The sequence below is a fragment of the Aphelocoma coerulescens genome, chromosome 2 (genome assembly GCF_041296385.1).
Source record: "Aphelocoma coerulescens isolate FSJ_1873_10779 chromosome 2, UR_Acoe_1.0, whole genome shotgun sequence".
Classification (NCBI taxonomy): domain Eukaryota; kingdom Metazoa; phylum Chordata; class Aves; order Passeriformes; family Corvidae; genus Aphelocoma; species Aphelocoma coerulescens.
In genome coordinates, this window is record NC_091015.1 from 59,157,674 (window position 1) to 59,170,155 (window position 12,482).

A 12,482-nucleotide genomic window follows, 5' to 3' on the forward strand; every position below is an offset into this window, starting at 1 on the left:
AAAAAAAAAGCAAAAACCAAACACAAAATTTCGGAAAAAAAGCATTTCAGACTGCTTAAAGAGCTTAAATTAGTCCCCTGTGTCTACCACCTCAATCCTTGACTGGTCACTGATTATTATTTATTCTGGAGGCAGTCAGCATAATTCAGTATAGGATGAAGAAAATACTCATTTAGTTTTAGTATATCATTGCCCCCTCTCCAAATTTACCCTCATGATTCAATATGGGGATCCCATTTTATATCTAATGTGTTATTTCAAATCTTTCTACAAAGACCGCATTTTCTCATTGGATTTTTTATAGTGCTCATTAGTACAGCAGATGATTGCTTCATAAATCTACCTATCTTTGCAATACCTCCAGGAGGGAGTATCTGCCATAATTTGCATTCTACAGATTGGATGTTGAGGCCGAAAGATGTTACTGTTGAAAACGCTCACACTTAGTGCTCAATCTGAGATGCCTAAAGACTGTTCTTTTTTTTTTTTTTGCTTTGAATGACTGCATTAGATACATTCAGAAAGTGATCCCTTATTCTGGTTGCAGCTATGCAGTTGGTATTTTCACAAAGTGGACTTCTGGGTTTCCATTAGATACCCAGAAAATTAGGATCAGACTAATGACTGTTCTGGGAAGATATGGTTTATGAAACTGAGGAAGCATCATTCAGGAATGTGGTTCCAGAGGCAGGGTTAGAATCCAGCTCTCCAAGGAAGCATTCTCATGCTTTTGCTATGAAATAATTCATCAAACTGTAATTCCTTTCTTCATTTCTAACACAGTTTCTAACTTCTACAATAAAAATTCTACTTACACTACATCATTCTGATTCAGTCTGACCCATTTTTCAGTGGCTCCCCAATTTCCTTTAAAAATCCCTTTTCTGAATCTTGCTCTTCGTCTTCACCTTTCACTCTCACAATTTCGAGAGTCTTCTTTTCCTATTTTACTTCCTTACATTTTCTAATATAGTTATTGCTCTGGCTACTGCCTTCTCCCCACTGTATCTCACCCCTGCAACCACCCAAAAAACCCCAAAACAATTTTTCCCACACTGCCTGAGCAGGAGCAGAACATCATTGTGGGTGTACCACTGTGGGATCCCAGAATACAGAGAATATTTCTCTGCCTGTTTTGGAGGGTTCTACCCCCTTGGACAACACCTTTTTGACCTTCGCCCGTGGAGAAAATTGCCTACCCTCTGGGAAGAATTAGAATGCACACTGGTGTGAACTAGGTGATAGATTGTCACAAGGTGAAAAATTTAGAGTTTTTGGGTTTATTAGTATAGTAAGTAGATAAAAGCAAAAAACATCAAAATGGAGGATTGTTATTGTTCTCCAGACCTTCTTCTTCATCTACTCCATATTCTGCAGTAGAAGCGGTCTTGAACAAAATGTCCTTAAAGACTATAATAAAGCTTTCATTTCTTCATGTGATTTACACATGCCACAGATTAAAATATCATATCCAATGGTTGAATTGCTTTTCATAAAATGTCCTGTAATAAATAGTAGTTGTCCTGAAACAATTCTGATACTTATCTAGAGAAATACTGAAAAAATATATTCCTGTATGAAGTTCTGAGTAAACAGTTGTGTATCTTTTATGATAATAAGCCTATTTTAGATCTAAATCTAATAACCATATGAATCTATTTATTAGTAGAATCCACATAATCTCAGTGTATATAGGGGGCACAGAGGTTACAGAAAAAGATTATTGAGTGCATGCTGCTTATCAAATTATCATCTGTGACTCTTAGAGGATCTTCAAGAAGAGATCAAAAGCCAGTGCCATTTTCTCCACACATTTCCCTTTGTGTAAAAGAGAACAGTCAACATATGGTACAGAGGCCTATTATTCATGGATAGGCATCCAGTGGCTCAGGCAGTGAAAACTGTAAGTGCTCCTAATTCTACCATTATTGTAATTATTATTACAATATCTTCCTTTTATTGTTACCATTTTGACACAGAATCAAACTTACCTCCCTTCTGCCATACTGCTCTAGTGCCTATGATTGAGTTGGAGACATCGGACTTTATATTCCTCATTCTCTCTATATAATTCTATCTCTGAAGTTTGGCAGCATGTGTGATTGCCTTGTCTCTAAAACTGACTCCTCTGTGTCTGTGGTGTACTGTAGTCCATCCATTATCATAGTGAACAGCGTACCAGCCTAACAATGTCAAAGCTTAGGGTAGCAATGTCTGTGGCAATATTTGATTTTCCACATCCTAATCTACAATTTTTGCAGGGCCTGGAATGTTTCCTTTAGTATTCTATTTTTGTATTTTTCATACTTCATTTTGCAGATCACAGCAAACAGGGTCCTGCTTCTACCTGGAGTGATCCTCATAAGCTGGAGAAGTGGGTTCACAGAAATATGAAGTTCAACAGTGAGGAGTGTAAAGCCTTGCACCTGGGGAAACCAGTGTATGTTGGGAGCCACCCAGCTGGGAAGTAACTTGGCAGAAAAGGCTCTGAGAATTCCAGTGGACACCAAGTTGAATATGAGCCAGCAATGTGCACTTGAGGCCAAGCAGGCCAATGCTATCCTGGGGTGCATTAGGCAAAGTATGGCCAGCAGGTCGAGGGAGGCCATCCTTCTCCTCCACTCAGCACTAGTGAGGCCACATTTGGAGTGTTAGGTCCAGTTCTGAGGTCCCCAGCACAAGAAAGAGATGGAATTACTGGATGGAGTCCAATGAAGAGCCACTAAGATGACAGAGGGACTGGGGCATCTTTCCTACGAAAAGAAGCTGAGGCAGCTGGGACTGTTCAGCCTGGAGAGGAGAAGGTTCACAGGGATCTCATCAATGTCTATAAATACGTAATGGGAGGGTGCAAAGAGGATGGAGTCAGATTCTTTCCATTGGTGCCCAGTGCCAGGACCAGAGACAATGCACACAGGGAAGCTGCAGAATCTCCATCCTTGGATATACTAAAAAACTGCTGAGACAATGTCCTGGGCAACTGTTTCTAGGTGACCCCCCTTGGACAGATGGGTCGAACTAGAAGAACTCTGAGGTCCCTTTCATCCACAAATATTCTGTGATTCTGTGGTTCTGTGATTCTTCCTACTCTTTTTTTTTTTTCTTTCTTTTTTAGCCTCTGACATACCACTACAGTTCTGTAGCTCTACATTCATTAATAGCTGTAGAATTTCTCAATTAACCCCAAATGGTTTATGAGTCATTATTGATTCAACTACCCACAGGTTGCTGTTAATGGGAGAACTGTTCATAAAAGTATGGTTTCAATATGTCACTGAACATTGTATACCATGTAAAATATAATCCTGCCTGTCATGACAAAAGAGCCAGCAATGATTAAGGCTCACAAAGAAAATGCTGTAAGACCACAGAGAGGGTCTCACTCGAAATGATGATGAGCTTTACACACTCTGTTCGTGTTTGTGGGGAATATCAGAGATGCAAGTTTATTTATTTTTTTCTGCCTAATTAATTATCTCATGCAAAGCCCAGTGCTTCCTCTGAAATACAAAGCCTTGCTACATAATAAGTGTGGAGTCTAGTTCTTAACATATTTTTCTCATGAAAGATGGATAATGAGAATTGGAGGCACTAGATGAGTGATTTCAATACATATCACTCACATTCAAATGCAGCAGCAACACTCTAAAAAGGAGAAATTCTGGGAAAAAACATGAAGGTGCAGAGATAAAATTAATTCTGTATTGCAATATAACTGGATCTGATGGAGACAAAGTTGCCTAGGTGGCCAAAATGCTGGCCTTTCCTATGAGGACTTGCTTTTGCAATTTTAGCATTCTTTTGCATAGCTCAGTGGGCTTGAAAATGTAAATATAATCCTTATATTTGACAGTCACAGATACCATGAATAAAGTGGAAATCAAAGCATGGGTCGACATGTTGCAGGAGGGATCACAAATATAATATTTTTGCCTTTGTTCTTTGGTAAGAAAGGAAATATAGAAAAGAAGTATATTCAAAGTCATGGCGGTGTTGTATAAGTTAAGAGATTTCGTCATTCTCATCCTTCCTTCTTGTAAAGCACTCACCATTGCTTATAATCAGCATCACAGTTGCAGTAGTACTTGGGATCAGTACAGTTGCGTTCGATGCCGCAGGCACATTTTTGAATGCCAGGTCCTGATCCGCCCCAATAGTAGTGCTTCTCATTGGCTTTTCCAACCCACCAGGTATATGGATTCCCTTCTGCAAGGAATGAAAATGCAAGGTTATGATGCATCGAAGAGGTAGAGCTCCATAATGCATTCACTGAGCTCAGATGTTTAATATGCAAATGCTAACAACGCATAACTGGAGCCATCCCACATTGCTGGCAAACAAATGAATTCATTATTACTAAAGGTATTCAAAAGACTCTGCCAGGTAAACAGAACACATTTTCTTTTCTGTATTCACACAATGTATAATGACTGAAATTAATTAATTTTTTATCTTATATGCTCTTCATTTAGCTTTTTAATTGTATTCTGTATAATGAGAATATGTGGGCAGACTCCATAATTACTTTCAATTCAGTTCAAACCATATAGTAAGATATCAGATGGATTATTTCAATATTTGACCTTGAATGCTGCACAGAAAGATGTGTTTATTTTCTCTTATTTATTTATTTATTTATTTATTTATTAAATGACAGCTTTTAATTGAAAATTATTCTGTCTTCACTGGAAAACAAATGTTCATTATGCTCTCTGCAGCTGGTGCTAAACAAAGCGTAAAGAGATACTATCAAACTCCAAAAGCATCTTAACCATTTAAAAATAAGCAATTTTTTTTTTAATGTAATTTACCAGAGGTGCTCTGAACTTAGATGTTATCATATTTCTTCACATTGGGTTTGCAACTTAATATCTTCATATACTTCTCTGAGCTTATTGCTAATCCTTTTGGACCAACTAAGCCCTTATATGTAAATAAATAAATAAATAAATAAATAAATAAATAATCAACCCCCCTCCACTCTTATTTCTAATTTAAAAAAAATGCCCTTACTGGAAAATTATTTTTTTATTCCTCTGCTTCAGCAAGACACTCAAATTTGAACTTAACATCAAACACAAGTGAATAACTTAATCAGCATCAATGTACTTAGTGATTTTTGACATTGAAAAATAATGACTGACCTTAGCCTATAAACCTGCTTTTTTAAAATGTCTCTTTTCCCTCATCTGATCTGCTGCTGGAAATTTTATGTTAAATGAAATTAAGCTACGGAATTCATTTATTAATAAATTTTACCAGTAAATCCTACATAATAGACATTCTACTTCCATAATTTTCTGTTTGCACATCTCACACATCCCCCCAAAACTACAGGCATAATCCTTAAAATAGCCATTTCACAATTAGATTTGATCATCTGGACCATAAAGCTACTTATTCCAGACAGAAGTTGAAAGTAATTCACACCAAAACTCTAAAGAAAATTAAATTTCAGAGATGAAGAGAACAACCAAACATATGTTTAAAGAATACCTAAACCCCAAAATGCACAGCTCTCTGAAAACGCTTTTTTTGATGTATTTGAATTGTTATACATCATATAAGATAACAAAAATACAGTAACGTGAAAAATTTGTGGTGGCTGAAGGTTTTTATTAGATGTTGCTGTGCTGCACAGTACGGCCATTCAGCTCTAGTGCTAATGCAATGGGTGTGGTAATCGTGTGACTTTATTCTAGACTCTAAATTGGTCATTTTAGCTTCTGTGACTCAATTATCACTAACTAAGTGCTGCAAGTTAGAAGCATGTGCCATGTGAATGCTGCAGCAGCATTCCCAACCTAAGCAATGCAATATAGCAGTTCTGACAGTACTTAGCCCTGGATTACAAAAGATTATTTAATAAGCGTTTAAAGATAAATGTTATCTTTCCACAGAGAATGACAGAATCGCTTTTATTAATACAGGATCCGACTACAGAATTAATGATATTTGAAACTCCTATTTTATGGGGTTTTTCCATCCCATCTTTGAAGTTAGTTTTTATGCTGTGGCACCAATGCTGCCATTTTGACTGTTACTCAAAATTCTCTTTGTTTACATCCTTTCTGTCAAGCGAAGAATTGCATGATTCAGTCAGCAAGTAATTGCTGGGAAGCAAGACTGTTAATTAAAGCACCAGGAAAAAAAAATTACTTAGGATTGTCAAAAAGTGGATCAAAAATTCAGAAACAGGTAGAATGACTAAAGCAGATGATAGTGATGGCAGAATTACAGACTACAGTGATGGCTGTCACAGGCCACTATGACAGACACAAATGGGGCGTGTTTGAACTCATTTAAATGACAACTGATGTACAGTTTTAAACCATCAGTGTATCCTAGCATAGGCAGAGCTGTTTTTCACATCTATTGTTTTTAGTGTGCATATATGCTGGCTAAGCCCCATTTGGACCCACGCTTCTTCACTCTGAAGAAAAGACCTACCCTCAGGCTTAGGAACACACATTTAGGAAGAGACTAATGTGCATGTTTAAAATTTCCAGAAAGGTCAAGAACATAATATAAGGATTTTAAGGGTTTTGCATTCAGCACATATTCTGCTAGACATCCCCACAAGCAACAATCACAGCACTGCCTTGTGAACACCACCCAAGACTCCGATTGCCTGGCATATTATGCTAAGGCTTGTAACAGAGGAGATCTTGATTAGCTGGCATCCACGCAGTAGGGCGGACTTCCCATTGGGACATAACCCCAAGTACAGGAATAAGAAGAGCCCCACACCAGATCATTCTGCACCACAATGGCCATGTAAGAGATACTGGAGCTCCTTTATGTTCTATGGTTAAATAAAAGCAAAAGGTGTGGAGACACAGTTATGTCCCATCTGCTCCGTGCCAGCCAAATCAAATGGGAACAACCCTTTTCAGTCTTCCTGCCTCATGGCAGCCAAGAAAAAGATGAGCAGCATTTTGTCTAAAGTTCATATGCTTCAAATTGGGAATGCTATGCAGTAATATTGCAGACACTGCTATGACTGACAAAGAGTAAAACCCTGCAAATGGAGAGATTAAAAAAACAAAAGAAAAGAAAGGCTAGAAGGGAGAAGGATGCATCATGCAGGAAAAAAAATTAGAAATAGGACCCCTGTTCCCCTCTCTCAATTCATGCTCTTTTATACATCTATAACCTCCTTTTGAGAATGTAAATCTTTCTACTCCAGAGACCTTTGCCTTTTTTTTCTGCTTTGGAAGGTTTTGGAAAAGGCTAATCCAAGTAGATGGAGAAGTGCAGTCCAGAGTGAAGACTGATCATTAATGGATGTAATTTTAAGTATTAGACTATTTTATCAAAAATTATTATTTTGCTAAACTATCAATAGTGTTGGTCTTATGGAACTAACAGTATATAAATTCAGTTTAAGGACAAAAAAGTAGTTTTCAAATGTTTTACAATGAGAAGTAATACCAGAAGATATTTCTTCTGTTTTTTTAAATTGCCTTTTCTTACCTCATATATAAATTTTGAGTCATGGGTAGCTTTTTAGTTGTTGTCATCGATTGAGTGTTTTTTTTCCCCCAAGCTTTTGTGGACAAATAGCATCATGAGATGATGGAGGAGGAAAGAGATTCTCTGCCTGCCATGGGATTTTGATTAGAATAAAGCCTTGATGCAGAACTGCTTTTTGGGTACAAACCAGCTCCCCTTTGAGGGATGCTGTGGGAAGTGTTTAGGTTTGTCCATACTGATTGTGATCAGGATGCCTTTCCAACACCCTTCTTGAAGAGAAGCCCCTTGCAAGGTTTTGTGTACTTAGCAGGAAAGCAATGATATCAGAGTAAGATGTGGATACCAACAGAATGGATAAAGATATCCAGTTTTTAGGAGATCCTATAACCCCACAGAAAAGAACAGTATTCTAAGGACAAAATGGCCAATATGGTTGGGGCATGCAGACATATGAGCATGGCTACAAAATCAGACTCAAATCATATTCATAGCAATTTGAATCTCTCTCTCTCTCTCCTGTCACACACACACACACAGACACACACACTCAAAAGCCTTTAACATTTACATGTAATACATTTAACAGTGGTTGCAATGTCTTTGCAGTAATGGGCTTTGGAAAATTATTGCAAAATATGGGTTCTTATTTAAATGCCTGTGCCATATCAGCCCAGATTTGCAGTTACTAGGTCAAAGTGTGTAAAGAATCTGGTATCAATGTTTTCTATCAAGTTCTCCTGTACAGAATATTCAAGAAAAAGTAAAGATTAAGGAAAGTTTTCTGTATTCTCACAGATCACTTCTTTGTATTCTCACAGAATGTCATAAAAAGTGATTCCTTTTTCATCTCATAAATGTATCTTTGTGTGAACCATTTCATTTAATATAAAACCATACCCAACAAAAGTTAATGTAGTATGAACAGAACTCTTAATAGTCAATAATATATTTATTTCTAATACAGCTGAACAGTCTCAAAATGTAAAACTTTTGAAAGTACACTTTATATTCTACTGAGCATTTAATATAAACAATTGGTTTTACTATTTTAAAATGCAACTGATTAATTAAAATGCTGCTACTTTTAACATTTTAGGGCTTTTATTTCTAGGTGTTCGGTACTAGTAACTGAAGCAGCAATACTGAGAGAACTCAGGGAGCTAAATTAAGTGGACAGATGCTCCAAGGCACTCTGCATTCAAAGGCTCCATTCAAAATACAGCCCTCAGAATGCTGATGACTGTATTTATTTGTAAAATACCTGGAGAAGCTAAATGCTTCTGTTCCATTTGCTCTGGAAATTTTCCTGACCTTTCTATGGTCCTTAAAACCAAAGGAAATGGTTTATAAAGAAAGGCTAGGAATACTTTCAAATGGAAGTCAATGGCTCAGAACCTCTGAAAAAGAAGACCAGTGAAAATTACTTATTGGGGACCCTGTCTAAATTTAATAACTCCATTTAGCTGTCCCCTGGAAGCAATTAGGTGTTCCTTTACAGGAGTGGATAGCTTTGAACTGAACTTTTAAATGTTTTATTTTAAATGGGTCCTTTCCAGTTTCCATTAATATTACAGATCCCCATTAAATACTAAGGACTGTCAACAACAATTACAGAATTTGTATAACTGTTTTTATCTTCAGAAAATATTCTTTTGTTCAGTCTTTTACTTCTTTTTTCACGGAACATCTTGAATTAATTACCCAGTTGTTGTTATTGGCAGAATAGGCCCAAAGATATCTTTCCAAAACATACTGCAGTTTTGGACACCTGATTTAATCATAGGTAGAAATGAAAGCTATTTCCCAGGGGTAATATCTGATGATTAAATAATAGACAAAACTTAAAAAAAAAAAAAATCAATCTGCACATGTGGAAAGCCAGGTATAATTCCTCTATTTCTGGATTAAAAACTTTCTTTAAACATGCATTTGCATTCAGCTACACTATAACACAGTACATTTAGACTCACAAGGGCAACTTGATTTAAGGTCATGGTTCATTAACACCTGTGCAGAAATTCTATCTGCTATTGCAGTGAAGAAACAGACACTGAAAGAATAATTTTGTCACTGTTTGAAAAGTTCAGCATGCTAATATGGCTGTGCACTTCACAGCTTTCACCGTGCTTCTTATTGCCGGCTTTTTTTCTTCACACCATCAGCAGTATCTATTCCACCCAGGTCAAATCTTCTTAAGGAACATTGTGAGCCATTTATCTGAGCTTTTGAAGACTTAGTATTTGGAAAAAGAATAAGGAAACATGGTTTAATGTCCCTCATGCATGAAGTACACCCACATGTTCCAATTTAGGATTCTTAAAGTCAGTGGTGTCAAATCTGGGTAGGCTTTGCTGCCCTAGTTTATTTTGTGCTGATTTGATTTTTCTTCCTCTTTATTATTTTGTTAATGCTTGGGACCAACATGAAGCTGAGTAGACACTTTGCTGGTTTGCTGCCCCTGTCTTATGTCTCAGGAAGTGCCCCCCTAGACTGAACACCCAGCAGCTGAGGAGTTTCATGGCAAGAGTGGACACTGCTGACTGAAGATGCTAAACCGTGAGAGATTCTGCTCCTGCTTGCAACTCAGGTGGATTATGAGCAGGTTCTGCCTGTTTCAGGGATCACCCAGAAGGCCGAATTATCTGAAACTGAGAAAACAGAACTCAAGAGTCTGGCAGGTCACATTTCCACTTTTCAGTGACAATACTTGTGCATGAGTGAACCTTCTAAAATAAAAGGAGAGTTCTTGTATAATATCTATATGTGGTTGTGTTGAGATTGTTTTCCTTTTAATTAATATTTTTCCAATTTTCCTTTTCTTCCAGTAACACTTCTTGCTCACTAATGTGCTGTGCAACATATACACAAATTTAACATGACAATTGCAAGCTAAGTCAATTCTTTTGTTGTTACTCTCATTCTGTGAACTGATAAATCATTCTTCTTTGCAATGCATTTGGGGAAAGTATAAGGAGTGCTTACTATTTGTGAATACAGTTTGCATCAGTGGTCGCCATTCTAATGACTAACAGTTGAGATTAGTCAAACCCTAATGGCAACACGAATGAGACATTTGAGCACATTGGAAACTTGGGGCAGAAAACAGATTGAAAAGAAACTAAAAGTACCCTTGGCCACTTCAGAAAACTAGGAACATCTAATTTATAGCTGCCTGTGTATTTAATGGAAGTATAACCCAAAACTTTTAGTTTGCCATTTATGATAATTTAAATTTTGTAGGTACTCACATCTGACTTAGTTCTTTTTTCACAGTGTGTCAAATTTTTTTTTTTTTCTTTTACTAAGACTAGTCTCAAACATTTGTTTTCCTTATAAGCTCACTAAAGTGGTTGGTCTATTTGACAGTACTATTTATTTGCAAAGACTATTTAAACTGCTTGAAAATATAAGATTTAAAGGCTGCCCAGAAAGAGAACTCTGAAACATGCCTTGGTTGTTAATAGAAGAATTGATGTGATTTGATGTTTGAATTCATGGCCAAAGCATTTTAATGCAACAGTCCTTAGAAATAAGTGTTTTTTTTTCTTTGTAAGATATTCAGAATTATGCCATACCTCAAGGGTAGTCTATGAATGGAAAATATTCTGAAGATTTTAATAGAAAATGAAGATAAATATTGGAAAATACTTGTGAAAAGCATAAAAATGTCAGTAAATGTTAATACAACACACTCTATTTACTGTTTTCTTAAGAGCATGTTAAGTTTTAATTGCTGTCTCCTTTTCCTCCACAGCCATAAAGTAATGCATTTTAAAGTGGAGGTAAGGATAACCATCTCCATAACCCAAACTAGAAGAACTTCAATGATCTTCAGTATCAGGAACTAAAATGAGATGTTCATATGTCCAGCCAGGAGCTTTGGCGTTCCCACTTTTCCTGGAAGAGAAGACCCCTGCAATCAGTCCTCACCATTCTTCCTGAGCTTCAATTAAGTTTTGGTGCATAAAAAGTGGCCAGACAGAGAAGAACCCAAATGTCCAGTAAAGACAGAGAAGGGAACGTATTCAAGTGCTTGAGAAACAAAATTGCTGCCTCAATGACGCCCATGCCTCAGGCTGATGGCCACTGTGTTGTTCTTCAGTTTGTCAAAGTATTCTCATGTGTCTGTGTATTTGCTTGTTAATTTTTCAGAGAACTTATTTCATACATATGTATATATATCAATCTCAAAATATAAAGTAGAAAACACAGTATCTTTTCCTAGATAATAGATATTTAGCTAAAGCATCTTTTCAGTAAGGCTGTAGGGGTACTCCTGTTTATTGAGCCTGTATTTTTGTTCTAGTATACCTGCCTCTAAAATGTCAGTGTCTGAATCCACAAATATGTAGGCAAAGATGACTTTTCTTTCAGAATTAGCAACCTATAAAAAAGATCAGGAGGGAGAACTGTCATATTGATGTCCAATGGCATCTTATGAAAAAGCTGTCTGACAGCTTTATTTTACCATTGGAGAGATTTACTCCTTGGCCCAGCTCATGAAAAGCTAGTACAGTACAAATGATTTTTTCCCTTGTCAAAACTCATATTCCAAGCTGCAGCACTACTAACCAAGCCTGACTTGTTATTTTGCTTGGAATCAAGTCTCGGTGGTGAGATTTAGCTGGGGAAAGCAGCTGTCAGATGTCCTTGTATGCCACTATTTGCTGAGATTTAAAGTGAATTCATTATAAAATCACTACAGTCCCTGCTATCCTTAACAGCATGATATGCCAAACTTGCTACTGTTGCAATTAATTGTGTACTGTAAATTCACTGGATCATTTAAGGCCTAAGAATAATGTCTTAGCTTAAGGTAGGGCTAAGGGGAAAAGAAAAAATAAGTACTTTCAAAATCTAAAAGTCATTTGAGGGATAAAAAGAACACTTACAGACATAAATATTCAATAAAAACCAGTTAATTATAATTTTTACTATGTGTTCTGAAGGAATGGGCTTATGGCACTTTGTGAGGAGGGCCTACAGGAAAATCACAGTTAGAAAGT

At 36.7% G+C, this 12,482-nt stretch overlaps 1 protein-coding gene across 1 annotated transcript in view; it reads right to left on the reverse strand.

The window, feature by feature from the left end:
* The window catches only part of CNTNAP2 (contactin associated protein 2), a 1,047,354-nt gene that overhangs the window by 187,548 nt on the left and 847,324 nt on the right, over positions 1 to 12,482 (reverse strand). The window contains exon 14 of the mRNA XM_069007741.1: positions 4,050 to 4,206. Within this exon, the coding sequence (XP_068863842.1) occupies positions 4,050 to 4,206 (157 nt within the window). The remainder of the gene's footprint in view (positions 1 to 4,049; positions 4,207 to 12,482) is intronic.